Genomic DNA, 17,279 nt, shown 5'->3' with positions numbered 1-17,279 from the left:
CCGGTGTGGAACGTATCACAGATGGAGGGGCACACCACCACAGTTTTCCACTCCGTTGGCAGCAAGGTCAAACGGTGCATGTTATCTTACTCACTCACTCACCCTCTTTCTCTCCCTCCCTCTCGCTCTCGTTCGCTAAAGGGTGCAGGAGTTCAGAGCAGGGAACACAAGCACCCTCCTGAACCCGGTGCTTCGCAAGCGCACACACAGGGCCTCATAACAAAGTAGTGTCTCCATTACCCCCCTCACCCCCACCCCCATCACCCTCCCCAAGCTTAACTGCGTGGGAAGAGTTGAGCAGATGCAGCCTGCACTTTAAAAACAACTCGCTATGTCACTGCTAGTTAAAAAAGCATGAAACACATTTTTATATGATCAACAGAATGACCTAAGGACTTTCTGTGCCTCTCATATCAACACAGCCTTGGCATTGCCTGCTTTCTAGCACCAAAGTCAGACAGGTGTTGTAACTAACCTGTGCTGTGAGTGGTGGGGAGTTTTTTTGGTTGCCAGAGAGGAGATTGTAAACACACATGAATGATGAAAGAAAAATGGTTTGGGGACAATGCCCCACGTGTATATGTGTTTATACTTACATGGAACACACTTCGGTGCACATGTACACACATGCTTCCATGGTGGGTCTCTGAGTGGGGAATATGCATGGCTGGGTTATTGTACTGTCCCAACATGTTTGTCTTCTTTTGTCTGTAAATCTCACTTTCTGAGCATGTGAGTTCCCGAGCATGTGCGTTCCTGAGCATGTGCGTTCCTGAGCATGTGAGTTCCTGAGCATGTGAGTTCCTGAGCATGTGAGTTCCTGAGCATGTGCGTTCCTGAGCATGTGCGTTCCTGAGCATGTGCATTCCTGAGTATGTGAGTTCCTGAGCATGTGAGTTCCTGAGCATGTGCGTTCCTGAGCATGTGAGTTCCTGAGCATGTGAGATACAGAAGAATCTCAACAAAGCTTAAATGTGAAGTGTAAGCTATGTTACACAGTACACCAGTTGTCATAACACTGTTATCTGAACTTGTCTGTCACAATGAGGTAAACAACCCTCACTTTCCAGCATGCAACATGAAGCTCCTAAGTGCTTTCATCTTTTAATGAGGCGGTCATAAAGAGAGAAAGAAGGACATCTGACAGAGGTGGGCACTGTCACTCTCAGGGTAATACTGTGTTTGTGTGTGTCATGTCAGATGACGTTCTGCACTGGTGCTACATTAAGAATTAACTTCAGTAAATTAGGCATGTGACTTTCAATGGGCCTCTTCTGTCAATTCTCTACGACTCCCTCGAGAAGACCCCAGTCCATGTCAGTAACTGTGTATCTCTTCTCCTCATTGTCACATAACCTCTTCAAAGTGAGAAAGAAAGCACACCTACTCGATGGGTCATTGACCGTGTAGAAAAACAGAGTGGGAAACTGGGAGTGCTTCCAAAACAGCCGAGACAACATGCAGCGTCAAAGCTTGCCACCCTACAAAAGGTTAATGATCCTTGCGGAAAAACAGGTGACAGAGATCTATTTTGTTTCCTCAGTCAGGTGGCAAAACGCCTATTAATAGTGTGTTGAACGACCTCCGATGATGTTTGATGATATCGGAATAAGTGGGACATCTTTTGCATTTCTGTCTTCTGTGACCTCTTTCGACATCTATCCAAAATAGTATCTCAACACATGAAACGTTTCTGAAATCCTTAAGATGTTTCCTAATCACACACACAAAAAACAAATGTTTGATATCATATTCACAGGAGGCATGACACACCCATTTGTGTACATATTTTCAGTTTGCATTTGGTAGACTGGGACTGCAGATTAGATAAACTGATACACCATTATTGTAGTCCTAATTGTACCCCAATGGTAATTTAACTGAACAAAAATATAAACACATGTAGTGTTGGTCCCAAGTTTCATGCGCTAAAATAAAATAAAATCCCGGAAATATTCCATACTCACAAAAGGCTTACTTCTCTCAAATGTTGTGCCCAATTTGTTTACATCCCTGTCAGTGAGCATTTATCCTTTTCTAAGATAATCCACCCACTTGAGAGGTGTGGCATATCAAAAAGCTGATTAAACAGCATGATCATTACACAGGTGCACCTTGCGCTTGGGACTAAAATGTGCCGTTTTGTCACAACACAATGCAACAGACGTCTCAAGTTGAGGGAGCGTGCAATTGGCATGCTGACTGCAGGAATCTCCACCAGAGCTGTTGCCAGAGATTTGAATGTTCATTTCTCTACCATAAGACGCTTCCAACATTGTTTTAAAGAATTTGGCAGTACGTCCAACCAGCTTCACAACCACAGACCATGTGTCACGAATTACGAAGGTGGGTGGAATCAGGCGTAGAGAGCAGGTTTCAGTTATTTGTCAGTTTATTCTCCGGCGCACAAACGACGGTCACGCCAACACACAGGGCAAATAAAATACCCAGCCCAAACACAGGACCAAAATAGTCCGGAGAATAAAACACACGAAAAAACACCATATAACAGGATAACAAAAACAATCCCGCACAAAACAAGGGCGGGACAACCTACTATATATAAGGACGCTAATTAAACTAAAATACACACAGGTGAAACTAATAAGACAAAACCAACAGACAAATGAAAAAGGGATCAGTAGTGGCTAGTAGGACGGTGACGATGACCGCCGAGCACCGCCCGAACAGGCAGGGGAGCCAACATCGGCGGAAGTCGTGACACCATGTGTAACCACGTGAGCCCAGGACCTCCACATCCGGCTTCTTCGTCTGCGGACCAGCTACCTGGACAGCTGGTGAAACCGAGGAGTATTTCTGTCTATAATTGTCACGAGGATTTGGAAACAGGTGCAAAAACGTATCAGTGCTCATCGGCCATTGGACATGGACCCATTACACAACAAGGTGGAAATCACTAATTCAACAAGGAATCAGTGGCTAACTGCAAGCACTGCAAAGCAATCACTAGCCTGCTATTCAGTGGAGTGGCTGTGTTTTTCCCCCTGAGTTCCCACCATAAATACAGAGAATGCCAGACTTTGATGACAAAGTTTGATGACAAAATTTGCCCACAAATTTAAAACCTCTACGGGATCGATGTCCCTATTACGGGACGGTTGAGTTAACGTGCACTAATGTGATTAGCATGACAGTTGTAAGTAACAGCCAACTTTCCAGGACATAGTCATGTCTTATATGGGCAGAAAGTTTATATTTTTTTGTGAATCTAACTGCACTGTCCAATTCACAGTAGCTATTACAGGGGGAAAACCATACTATTGTTTGAGGAGAGTGCACAACAACAAAAAACAACTGGTTTGTTACATTCACCTCCGAAGGTAAATCATGTACGTACATTCAGTAATCTTGCTCTGATTTGTCATCATGAGGGTCCCAGAGATAAAATGTAGCATAGTTTTGTTTGATAAAATCCATTTTTTATTCAAATGTAGGAACTGGGTTCTACAGTTTGAACCGCTGCTGTTTCTGGCTCCACACCGACCCCGCCCGGCCATCTAGATGTGTGAAAGTGAGTGTATATGTCAAGGCTCAGGAGAAAATGTATATTGACCAATTTGGCACATTTGGGCAGACTTGACACAAAATATTGTCCAGTATTACAATGCTTCACTGGATCAATCTGAAACTTTGCGCGCACACTGCTGTCATCTAGTGGCCCAAATCTAAACTGCACCTAAACTGCAATATTATATTATGGCCTTTCTCTTGCATTTCAAAGATGATGGAGAAAAAAATGCAGGTTTTTATGTTTGTATTATCTTTTACCAGATCTAATGTGTTATATTCTCCTACATGAATTTCACATTTCCACAAACTTCAAAGTGTTTCCTTTCAAATGGAATCAAGAATATGCATATCCTTGCTTCAGTTCCTGAGCTACAGGCAGTTAGATTTGGGCATGTCATTTTAGGCAAAAATTAAAGAAATGTTACGATCCTTAAAAAATGTATTGTATGCTGCTGCTTAAATGATGTAATATGCCAGGGCGATATGTATTCGATATGTATACGATATGTATAAGAAAGTAATACTAAGTGTATGTTGTGTTGTATGCTGTTAGTAGCCATGTGCCTCACACTAATAATTTGGTCTATTTTCACCAATGCGGTATTGTAAACACATCGTTCATGGCCAGTGTGTGATTGTTTGCAGACTTTCTTTTGTACAGCTTTAACAGTCCTACTGATAGTAGTGGTGGCGCTTGGCTTGCTTGTGCAAATTCAGCACACACAACATTCTATAATGGAATTGTGTTATTTGACGTGTCAAAATAAAAGCTTATTTAATTAGTCAAATAGTGTTATTTGACGTTTACATTTTCTGACATCCAAATACCCAAACAGCGTTCAATGTACCCGCCCCGAATCATTTGGTATTTTTTCACCTCTTAAGTTCACCTACTGTTCCAACTTGGTGGTGCACATGTAGCCTATAACCTGTTTTAGAGATATGTAGTATGTTGGATGTAGTCATCCAATATTGTAAGAGCTTTCATTGGCTGCTTATTTGCCCCCTTTATTTATCCTATGGTTCTGACTTGGTGTACAGGGAGAACACTGTAAGAACGGCCCATGATCTGAATTCTGTTGCTGTACATTTCAAAAGTGCTGAAAAAATAGTTATATTGACTACGCATAGCAAGTACATCTTAATTGTCATTAGAAACCACATGTATTTAAGCAAGTCAGCCATATCAGCTATGTTTTTTTAAAGCGGGAAACGAGGCTGAATGAACTGTTTCGCTGTCAGACAGGGCTCTGCTGATAACCAGGTGTAGCAGTGCTGGCATGCATCCCACTTTTTTGTGCTGGCCCCACCAAAATTGACATGCTAAAATCGCCACTGGTCAGTGTCATGCATGTGTGTTTGTGTTTTGTGTGCACTATGATTGTACCCATGTGTGTGCTCCTGTGTTAGGGGATTACAAAACCCACATGCTCCCCCTAAGCACTCCAGCAAACATTTCTCAAGGTTCAAGGTTATTACGATGGCAACTGACACTCAGTGAGTAAGCACTTTTATAGGGCAACAACATGGTACCAAAAACATGCCATCCTCATCGCTGACATGCCCTCATAGTGTGACTGCTGATGGTTCAAGCGAACTGCGTCACCTTCAGTTTAGGCCGATATGTTTATTTATAAGTGATGAGGCAAGCGCACTTTCTGCGTCTGTCTGGGGTCATGCGATCCTCACAGTTTGGATCCATAAATGAATGGTGTGGGCTCGCCCGCCACACCATGCAAGCCCGATCCCTGATTGGTTATGGATAAACATTGTTAGAGTATATATATTGTGATAGGCGTCACAGTTCCAAGAAACGAGAACACTGAAACTTCCAAGTTTCCAACAAAGCAAATACATTCATTCGTGTCCCAGTATTTATTCTTTATTAGCCCATCACAGCACGAGAATGAGGGCACAAATCCAAAAGGTACCACAGATAGTAGAATTGTTAAAAAAGAAAACGGTTGGTTTGCAGCACTTCAAGCCAACATCTTCAGTGTGCGTCCTGAACCCGAAGGATGCTACATTGGTTGCGCCTTGTCGACACAGTCTTCCCTCGCAGACTCAGAGCCTGGACTCGATACCTGGACCCACCAACTGGCCCTTATTTGGCAGTTTGATAGAACTGCTACTCAAAGGAGGGCTGCAAAGACAACACAATGCATTGGTAAATTATAACAAAAATATATTATAACGAGAAGAATAATACGATGAAGAATAATAACTAAAAACAATTCGACAGATGTTTTATTTTATTACATTTTAATAAATAATTAAGTTGTTTTATTTGTGGATTAAATGTTTTGTGTCTGATATTTCTTCCTTTTAGATTGATTACCATAAGAAATTCGGAAAGATTTTCCGCATGAAACTCGGCGCCTTTGAATCGGTCCATATTGGCGCACCTTGCTTAGTGGAGGCACTCTACAGAAAGGAGAGCGCTTACCCACAGCGTCTGGAGATCAAACCCTGGAAAGCATACCGAGACTTAAGAGACGAGGCATATGGACTTCTTATTCTGTAATTGGCACTTTTCAGTATTCCTATGATATCATGATATTTGCTCAACAGAAATACACAGGTAATCTATTTTAACAGACGTCGCCTACTAATGAATATATTTCCTGATTATTTTCAGGGAAGGGGAAGACTGGCAGAGGGTGAGAAGCACGTTTCAGCAGAAATTTATGAAACCCACAGAAGTCGCGAAACTTGATGGAAAAATAAACCAGGTTTGTAAGATAATTTAACTGCGTTAAAACTGCACATTTCAAGGTGAATTTGATCAAATAATGTTTTTTTATTGTCTCCAAAATGTAGGTGTTGGCCGATTTCGTTAGTAGAATTGGGCAAGTGACTGACAATGGACAATTTGTGGACTTGTACTTCGAATTGAATAAATGGTCAATGGAGAGTAAGTAGCCTATTGTTTATAATATAAATAACATATTTGTGGCTAGATATACATATTTACAATATAGATTTTTGCTTATATGTAATGTGGATGTATTAAATCATTTTGAATTATTTTAATGATAATTGCATTTTTTTTTAATTAAGTAAAAGTCTTATTAGAATGAATGAACATTATAATTGATTTGCTACTGAGGAAAAGTTTAATCAATAACACATTAATGCATGTTGTTGCTCAATTCATGTTTTCAATGTTTTATTATCTAATTACAGCCATTTGCCTCGTGCTCTACGACAAACGCTTCGGACTTCTGCATGACAATGTCAATGAGGAGGCTATGACCTTTATCACATCCATAAAGACGGTAAGTGGTCATTGATTTTACACATCCAGTTACTATCTGCATATAGTGATACAGTTATTGTGGGTGCAGCTGAAAACCCCTGGCTTGGGGATGATCTTAGTGATCTTTTTGTGACAGAGCTGCGATATCGCTCTGAGCCTATAGATAGAGTGCAGTTCACTTTAGTGAGTGGGCTAATCACCACTGCTACAATTACTGATGAATCAGTAGACTATCTGAAACTGGTCTCTGGGCAGGCAGGAATTTACCGGGGCAAACTAATATCTTCAGCAGCCAGGAGACATGCATGTATTTACAACATCTTTTAAACAACATTTTGTTATAGTAACCATGGTCCTGTGCTATAAGTTGATATTGAAACACTGGAGGTAGACTTTGAAAATGACTGGTTGCAACTAGAAATTGTTACATTGTCATGTACTGTATGTCTTTATTTGATTGTTACATTTAAAGTCTCTCTCTCTCTCTCTCTCTTCCCCTCTCTCTCTCTCTGTGGATGTGTAGATGATGAGCACATTTGGCGCCATGATGGTCACGCCAGTGGAGCTCCACAAAAAACTGAACACCAAAACATGGCAGGACCACACCACGGCATGGGACCGTATATTCAGTACAGGTAAAAACTCCTCCTACAATGCCCCCCGACTCTCGGTCCCCTCCCCATCCCTCTAAAGAAACCTCCCCTCCATGTACACTCTCTCACCCTAAAACCTCAATGCCCTCTGATCTCGCTGCCAACCACCACTAAAGAAACCACATTGCACCCAACCACCGCTAAAGCACCCCCCCTAGTCACTTCCAACTGCCCTCCCTCTAAGTGACCTCATCTCCATGTCATCTCTCCCTCTGATGAAACCTCAATGCCTGCCACGTTCACTTCCAACCCCTCTCTTGACACCCCCCAATCCTTCCACCCGGAGCGTGTCCAGATGACGTATTACCCAAGAACCGCTTTGAGCAAATTTCCAGTCAGGTGATAGGAGAGAGAGAGAGATATGAACCGGGTGCCTCTGCAATGAGTGGTGGAAAAAAGTACTCAATTGTGATATTTGAGTAAAAGTATTGATACCTTAATAGAAAACTACTCAAGTAAAAGTCACCCAGCAAAATACTACTTGAGTAAAAGTCTAAAAGTATGTGGTTCTAAATATACTTAAGTATCAAAGTAAATGTAATTGCTAAAATATACTTAAGTATCAAAATGTAAAAGTCATTTCAAATTCCTTATATTAAGCAAAGCAGACAGCACCATTTTCTTGTTTTTACTTTGTACAAATAGCCAGGGCACACTCCAACACTCAGAGATAATTTACAAATGATGCATTTGTGTTTAGTGAGTCTGCCAGATCAGAGGCAGTAGGGATGAATTGGACCATTTTCCTGTCCTGCTAAGTGTTCGAAATGTAACCAGTACTTTTGGGTGTCACGGAAAATGTATGGAGTAAAAGGTATTTTTATTTTATTTATGAATACACTGAAGTAAAAGTTGTCAAATATAAATGATAAAGTACCGATACCCCAACAATTACTTTAGTAGTGTTTGAGCATGTTTACTTAAGTACTTTACACCACTGTCTGCGATCCATGCACTTGGCTCACCCCCTCTTACACAACACAATCAGAGTTGTAGTAAACCGAATGACCTAAGGGGGAGAACACTGCCAAATATTTGTAGTAGCGGGAACAGGGATGGAGGGGAGGAGGATACGTGGGAGAGGAATGTTGGCTCAGGGACTTGCTACGGATCGTCTGTTGTGCTGCTTGCTTTTGCCGGTGGCTTGTAGGCACCTGTCCACCCTCTCTTACACACACATATATGTATATACACAGGTGCGGGGGGGGGGGGGCTCTTTTTTGTGTGTGTGTGTGTGGCTTTAAGGCCTAATTGTCAAGACATGTCATTGGAAAAAAAGGAAAAACACAACCTGTCCTGATGTTTTCATCTGATTGTCAAACAAATCACTTAAAAAAGTAGGCTACCTACACACATTCAGTCCACCCAAATAATTCCTGCATAAAATCAAAAACACAAAGTGTAATGACATTTGGCGATTGTCATTAGAACTTCACTCTTGTAGCCTGGATTGATCGATACTCCTTGGTGACAAAACAACCTTCTTGTAAAAATAAAAGTCGGGACACATGAAAAGGGACTAAAATACAGGACTGTCACGGGATGACAAGTGCAGTCACAATGGGATTTGTCTTTTTAAACCACAGAGGTGGGCTGTATCGCATTAGTGTATACTCACACTGCTCTCAGGGCAGGTCCGCCAGTTTTGACTTGCAGAAGTGACTTTTCATAGCAGGTTAAGAGTACTTACACAGCAGGTTAGACTAGTTAACATGACAGGTTAGGCGAATTAACGAAGCAAGTTAGGGTTTGGTAAAATCCTAAAATTGTCCCCGATGCCAAATCGAACATATCTAGCTACAACCAGGCCTGCCCTGGGAACAGTCTTGGGTTCCACTGATTTTGAAAACGCTTTTACCATTGTAGCAGTTCAAAGAATTAGCATTATTTTGATTTGTGTTGCATTTAAGGGGGCTCAACTCTCATTCCCCTCCTATACGTCATTGTAATTAAGAATTTGTTCTTAAGTGACTTGCCTAGTTAAATAAAGGTTAAATGAATAAAAATGATCCTCGTGGCCAGGTTCAGTAGATAAAAGATGGTTGAGGGCTTTTGAAAGTTGCGATAGGGAATGGAAGTGAGGGCATTTTATGGCTTGTTAAATATTGTTTACTTGTTTGTAGAAGTTTACAATTATCATTGTTTATGACTGGTTACAGCTTTTCACAAATAGAATCCATGTTTTGGTGAATAAAGTTGACCATTTCGAGTGGCTTTAAAAATGGACTATATGCAGTCATTGTTACCTAGCTTTAAAAAAAATATCTTTCAGTTAATTATTTCGCGTTTGTCTCTTGTTGTTGTCCTCAGCCAAAGTCTACATTGACAAGAAGATAAAGCGCCATGCAGGGGCAACAGGGCCCAGTGACGACTTCCTGTGTGACATCTACCGCCACAGTCACCTGTCCAAGAAAGAGCTGTACGCCGCCATCACAGAGCTCCAGATCGGAGGAGTGGAGACGGTAAGGATCAGTTGACAAATGTAACAGAGATGGTTCGGTGAACCACACTTGCATGATGAGCATCCTTCCTTGTGATAGTCCTCAAATTTTTCCAGGGAACTGTGATGAGTTACATTGCTTGTCACCTGAAGACTTGCTTAATGCCTAGGTTTAAGCTTAGCGGGACCCGGATTTGAATCTCGGTTTTACAAACAAGAACAGGGACAGATTTATCATTCACTTGCACCAGCGCCTATTTTGCTCTGAAAAATAAGAGGGGAAAACACGACACTCCTTTATTGTTGATGACTTTCACCTTACTTCATTTCTTGCTCCCATACATTGTTTTAACTAATTTACTCTACGCTTGAAGTGGTATTCCCTCCCTGTGAGAGAAGAAACAAACCGGTGCAAACTGTAATAGTAGTGGTTCAAAGGCTGAGGTCATCTGGTCTGCAGTCCAGATGTGACAGATGTGACAGAAACAGCCCTTGAGGAACCCCTCACATTCCTCAGCTCCATCTACTGTAGGACCCCCTCTATGGAATGCAGTATATAGTATCTCCCTGAATGAGTCTGACTCTCTCTCTCTCTCTCTCTCTCTCTCTCTCTCTCTCTCTCTCTCTCTCTCTCTCTCTCTCTCTCTCTCTCTCTCTCTCTCTCTTTCTCTCTCTCTCTCTCTGTTGATGTTTTCTAGACTGCCAACAGCATGCTGTGGGCTATTTTCAACCTCTCCCGTAACCCCTGCGTTCAGAAGAAGCTGCTCCAAGAAATCAGAGAGGTTCTGCCTGCTAGTCAGACTCCCAGTGCCAAGCACCTCCAGAGAATGCCCTACATCAAGGCCTGCCTCAAGGAATCCATGAGGTACAGTAAGACATTCCACTGGGATGTGACGCAAAAACAATAACACTGCAGTCATCGTGTACTGTATGTCATTCAAACCGGTACACAAGTCCAAAACAAATTAGTTGAGGCATGGGCGCTTGACTTTGTCTGAAAGTGGGTGCGCAAAAAAAATGACAATAATTTTTAATGAAACACAAAAATAAATCAAATATTTGTTGTTGCAATTTTTAAACCATTTCCTGCAATTCTACACTGTTTCTTCACAGGGGGAATCCATATTAAATATATTGAACTTGAGTACTTTTTATCGTAACCATGACAGATAACAAATCCTAATTTCTAAATTGCACAATATATATTCAGTCAATAAAAAAACAAGTGCCATTTAAGACTGATTTATTGAAACAACAAAGTCAACTAGTTATATTATATTGTGGAACACAATCTTCAAAAAGGCAGTAACCTCAGCAGTGGAGCTTGCTTGTAGAAGCCTATTACTGTGCAATGGCATAGCCTTGTTTTGTTAATTTAGCAGACAATACACTTTTATTTCCCAAGCCCTTATCACAGTCAGCAACACACACCTAATTTATAGTAAAACAAACTATGTGATATATCAGAATAAAATAGAACAGAATATTTTTTCGAATGAACAAAAATTGGCAGTGTGAAGTGATGCGCATCTCGCGTTGAGAAAAGTTATTCTCAAAGAGTGAAAATTTGAAACGGGGCTCAATTTGGCGAGTTGAAAGAAAAATATTTTAGGGTTAATCGGTCTTCTTTTTAATATACAGACATTTCGATTTATAAGTGTTTTTTGTTGTTGTTTAATGCAGAAACTCACACAGATAATGTCTATGAATTTTGACAAATGAGCTATTTTCCTTTCAAATGGTCTTTAAAAAAAGGTTTGAGTATGTTTAACTGATCCTAAATAGCTTACACGTACATGTATCCTCCTGCTTCAAGACTATATTTCCAAACACTTTTTTCAAATTCCTGCAGGTTATCGCCGTCAGTTCCCTTCACGAGTCGGACCTTAGACAAAGACACTGTGTTGGGGGATTACTCCATTCCCAAGGGGGTAAATGGATTACTTCGTTTTCCATCATTTAAGAGCTCATGTTGGGGCGATTACAGTCTCGGCTCATTTAACATTTGATTTGATTGATTTTTATTTTTCATTTGCAGACAGTGTTGATGATCAACAGCCATGCTCAGGGTGCCAATGAGGAATACTTCCACGACAGCAGCCGGTTTAAGCCAGAGCGTTGGCTAAAAGAGAGCAGTACCATCAACCCCTTTGCCCATGTGCCGTTTGGTGTTGGGAAGAGGATGTGTATTGGGCGGCGTCTGGCAGAGCTACAGCTGCAGTTGGCACTCTGCTGGGTAAGAACAACCTCCTGTGCCCCCAAAGTGGCCACCAAGTTGCCAACATTGTAGTATTACCGCAGGTTGGGCTTAACACCTGTGGGCGATATACAGTATATTACTCCGTCTTCCTGCGTCAGGTTTCAATGTGTACAGTCCCTTTTCACATACGTTGTGTTCTAGCCTGAATTGAAAATGGGTTCAATTTATATTTTGTGTCACTAGCCAATATACAATACCCCAATAATTATGTTTTTAGAAATTGTTACAAATTCATTCAAAATAAAAAGCTGAAATGCCTCAATAAGTTTTCAACCCCTTTGTTATGGCAAGCTTAAATAAGTTCAGGAGTAAACCTCTGCTAAACAAGTAACATAATAAGTTGAATGGACTCACTCTGTGTGCAATCATAGTGTTGAACATAATTTTTTTATGACTACATCATCTGACTACCACATCCTGTTTGCAATAAGGCACTAAAGTAAAACGGCAAAACATGACAAAGACATTAACTTTATGTCCTGAATACAAAGCATTAGGTTTGGCATAAATCCAACACCACTGAGTACCACTCTTCATATTTTCAAGCATGGTGGTGACTGCGTCATGTTATGAGTATGCTTGCTATCGGCATGGACTAGAGAGTTGTTTTAGGATAAAACAGAATAGAGCTAGGCGCAGGTAAAAACCTAGAGAAAAACCTGGTTCAGTGTTCTTTCTAACAGACACAGGGAGACAAATTCACCTTTCAGCAGGACAATAACTTAAAACATAAGGACAAATATACACTGGAGATGCTTATGACATTGAATGTTCTTAAGTGGTCTAGTGACAGTTTTGAGTTAAACCGGCTTGAAAATCTATGGCAAGACTTGAAAATGGCTGTCTAGCAATGATCAACAACCAACTTGACAGAGCTTGAATAATTTTCTAAATAACAATGTGCAAATATTGTACAATACTGGTGTGCAAAACTTGTAGAGACTTACCCAGAAAGACTCACAGCTGTAATTGCTGCCAACGGTGATTCTAACATGTAAACATGTATTGACTTAGGGGTGTGAATACTTATGTAAATGAGATATTTCTGTATTTAATTTTCAATATATTTGCAAACATTTCTAAAAACATGTTTTCACTTTGTCATTATATTCATATTGAATTCAGGCTGTAACACAACAAAATGTTAAAAAAGTCAAGGGGTATGAATACTTTCTGAAGGCACTGTTATAACTTTAGGTTCCAAGAAGACTTTGTCCTGCAATGTGTGTTAACCTTGAAAAATTGTTTTATGTCACCATGTGAGTCTTACCTCAATTGATACTGGTTGTCCTTTTAGATGCCCTTCATAATCTAATGATTGCTCATTTTTCCCGTCTTTCTATCAGGTCATCAGAGATTATGAAATTGTGGCGACAGATAGTGAACCAGTTGAAACGATCCATTCGGGGACACTTGTTCCCAACCGTGAACTCCCTGTGGCTTTCATTAGACGATGAGGTAAGAATAACATTCACCCTTGAATATACCTCAAAATCATACATATACTGAAACTTACAGTGCCTTCGGAAAGTATTCAGACCCCTCGACTTTTTCACATTTTGTTACCTTAGTCTTATTCTAAAATGGAATACATGTTTTTAATAATAATCAGAAATCAACACACACTACCCCATAATGACAAAGCAAAAACAGGTTTGTATACATTTTTGCAAATATATTCCAAATAAAAAACAGAAATACCTTATTTACATAAGTATTCAGACATTTTGCTATGAGACTCAAAATTAAGCTCAGGTGTTCGTGTTTCCATTGATCATCCTTAAGATGTTTCTACGGTCAATTCAATTGATTGGACATCATTTGAAAGGCACACACCTGTCTATATACGGCTCCACAGTTGACAGTCCATGTCAGAGCAAAAACCAAGCCATGAGGTTGAAGGAATTGTCCGTAGAGCTCCAATACAGGATTGTTTCGAGGCACAGATCTGTGGAAGGGTACCAAAATATTTCTGCAGTATTGAAGATCCCCAAGAACACATTGGCCTACATCATTCTTAAATGGAAGATGTTTGGGACGACCAAGACTCTTCCTAGAGCTGGCCGCCAGGCTAAACTGAGCAATCGGGGGAGAAGAACCTTGGTCAGGGAGGTGACCAAGAACCTGATGGTCACTCTGACAGAGCTCTAGAGTTCCTCTGTGGAGTTGGGAGAAACTTCCAGAAGTACAACCATCTCTGTAGCACTCCACCAATCAGGCCTTTATGGTAGAGTGGCCAGACGGAAGCCACTCCTCAGTAAAATGCACATGACAGCCCGTTTGGAATTGCTAAAAAGGCACCTAAAGACTCTCAGACCATGAGAAACAAGATTCTCTGGTCTGGTGGAACCAAGATTGAACTCTTTGGCCCGAATGCCGAGCGTCGCATCTGGAGGACACCTGGCACCATCCCTACGGTGAAGCATGGTGGTAGCAGCATCTTGCTGTGGGGATGTTTATTAGCGGCGGAGACTGGGAGACTAGTCAGGATCGAGACAAAGATAAACGGAGCAAAGTATAGTGAGATCCTTGATGAAAACATGCTCCAGAGCGCTCAGGACCTCAGACTGGGGTGAAGGTTCACATTTCAACAGGACAATAACAATAAGCACACAGCCATGAACACAGGAGTGGCTTCGGGAAAAGTCTTTGAATGTTCTTGAGTGGCCCAGCCAGATCCCGGACATGAACCTGGAAAGACCTGAAAATATCTGTGCTGCAACGCTCCTCAACCAACCTGACAAAGGATGAGCGGATCTGCAGAGAGGAATGAGAGAAACTCCCCAAATATTAATGTGCCAAGCTTGTAGTGTCATACCCAAGAAAACTCAAGGCTGTAATCGCTGCCAAGGGTGCTTCAACAAAATATTGAGTAAATGGTTTGAACACTTTTGTAAATGTGATATTTGAGTTGTTTTTTTGTATATTTAAAAAAATGTCCAAAAACCTGTTTTTTGCTTTGTCATTATGGGGTATTGTGAGTAGATTGATGAGGGGAAAAAAATATTTAATCCATTTTAGAACAAGGCTGTAACAATTTTTTGGGGGAAAAGTCAAGGGTCTGAATACCTTCCGAATGCACTGTAAATCAGAGTAAAGACAATATATACAGTACCAGTCAAAAATTTGGACACACCTACTTTCTTTATTTTTACTATTTTCTACATTGTAGAACAATAGTGAAGAGATCAAAACTATGAAATAACACATATGGAATCATGTAGTAACCAAAAAAATGTTAATAAAATCAAAATATATTTTATATTTGAGATTCTTCATAGTAGCCCCCTTTGCCTTGATGACAGCTTTGCCAACTCTTGACATTCTCTCAATCAGCTTCATGAGGTAGTCACCTGAAATGCATTTCAATTAACAGCTGTGCCTTGTTAAAGTGAATTTGTGGAATTTCTTTCCTTCTTAATGTGTTTGAACCAATCAGTTGTGGTGTGATAACGTAGTGGTGGTATACAGACGATAGCCCTATTTGGTAAAATACCAAGTCCATATAATGGCAAGAACAGCCAAGACACATGAGCATCGGTTTTGATGTCTTCACTATTATTCTACAATGTAGAGAAGAGGAAAAATAAAGAGAAACCCTTTAATGAGTAGGTGTGTCCAAACCTTTGACTGGTACTGTATATTGTATAAATAGATATATATCTCATATCTCAAATTAATATAACACACACACACTTGTGGAATAGACACCAGCTAGAATGCGGTTTTAAACAATCAGCATTCAGGATTAGGCACACCCGTTGTATAAACACACAATGTATAACTATAAAAAGGTACATTCATCTCCAAAAAAATAAGAAAGCATATATTAGCAGGTTGTGAAATGTTGTATTTGATTCCATGTGTTATTTTCTCCAAAACAGGCTTCAAATACAGATCATTTGGACCTCACTACAGAAAGATAATAGTTCTAGACCTGAATGTCCAGAGAGACTCCCTTTATTGCTGCTCTGTAAATAACAAAGAGAAAATATCAGATCTAAATATATTTGTATGTAATCCTGTCACATATACCTCAAACTAATATAAATTCATTTATACTATTAACTATGAGAGTTAGCCTACTTGTTGACCAATAACTTTTAGCTTGTGTTGTAAGACAACTGCACTTTACTGCCCACTAATCTTAAACAACTGTTCTTATGTCGAAAATGTTAAATAAATTATGACTTTTGTATATGTTGTCTTTGTATGTTAAAGTATATACATTACATGTATAAAGGCTACTTGTGTATTTTTTTTCCATTGTGTATGAAGTGCAATAATAGTGTCAACATGATGTACATTTAAGACATTGTAATTCTTAGAGAGAATATATTTCATCCACTTTTTCTTTTTGTTGCAGTATTTTCAATGTTTGAAATTGTAATTACTCTGCGGAATATGGTTTAAGATTAGTACAACTGTATCATAGCCACACACCAAAGCTAAGGACCTAATGATTTATGGCTTTGGTATATCATAGTAATCAAGTGCTATTTGCATGTGAAAATGTCATGGAATGCTCCATGGTAATCTTACCAGCTCTTTGCTCAGCTCAGGGCTCCTATTCAAGTGAAACCTGCATTAGCAATAGCTACTTAAACTATCCACACACCATAGTACGTAGTACTACGTACGTCTATTCTTGCAACAAAACATATTATAGCGATAAAAGGTCATGTACACTGCCCCCCTCTGCCATTCAGTGATCTTCTACAGTTGTCTTTAATATTACAAGTAGCTGTATGGTAATAGACGGGTATAATATGAACCATTTTATTTTATGACTACATCATCTGACTACCACATCCTGTTTGCAATAAGGCACTAAAGTAAAACGGCAAAACGTGACAAAGACATTAACTTTATGTCCTGAATACAAAGCATTAGGTTTGGCATAAATCCAACACCACTGAGTACCACTCTTCATATTTTCAAGCATGGTGGTGACTGCGTCATGTTATGAGTATGCTTGCTATCGGCATGGACTAGAGAGTTGTTTTTTTTTTACTATATTAGACTTCATATGTCTATCTCACTGTAAATGTTAAGGATGTCTCTCCCTGTTCAAATAAACCTACCATTAAAATTACAGATTGATCATTTCTTTGTCAGTGGACAAACATATAAAAT

The 17,279-nt window shown here is 40.1% G+C and overlaps 1 protein-coding gene across 1 annotated transcript; it reads left to right on the top strand.

Moving 5' to 3' along the window:
* The first annotated feature begins 5,291 nt into the window (after positions 1-5,291).
* Positions 5,292-17,238, top strand: LOC124002353 (1,25-dihydroxyvitamin D(3) 24-hydroxylase, mitochondrial-like). The gene is made up of 12 exons (XM_046309726.1): positions 5,292-5,698; positions 5,861-6,051; positions 6,170-6,263; positions 6,352-6,445; positions 6,718-6,809; positions 7,314-7,425; positions 9,754-9,905; positions 10,582-10,748; positions 11,736-11,814; positions 11,922-12,119; positions 13,490-13,601; positions 16,028-17,238. The coding sequence occupies exons 1-11, from the start codon at positions 5,438-5,440 to the stop codon at positions 13,598-13,600; spliced, it is 1,551 nt and encodes a 516-aa protein (XP_046165682.1). The 5' UTR covers positions 5,292-5,437; the 3' UTR covers position 13,601; positions 16,028-17,238.
* Positions 17,239-17,279: the final 41 nt, after the last annotated feature.

This window comes from Oncorhynchus gorbuscha, linkage group LG18 (genome assembly GCF_021184085.1).
Source record: "Oncorhynchus gorbuscha isolate QuinsamMale2020 ecotype Even-year linkage group LG18, OgorEven_v1.0, whole genome shotgun sequence".
Taxonomy (NCBI): domain Eukaryota; kingdom Metazoa; phylum Chordata; class Actinopteri; order Salmoniformes; family Salmonidae; genus Oncorhynchus; species Oncorhynchus gorbuscha.
The sequence above is the reverse complement of the archived record's forward strand: the minus strand, read 5'-3'. Positions and strand labels throughout refer to the sequence as shown.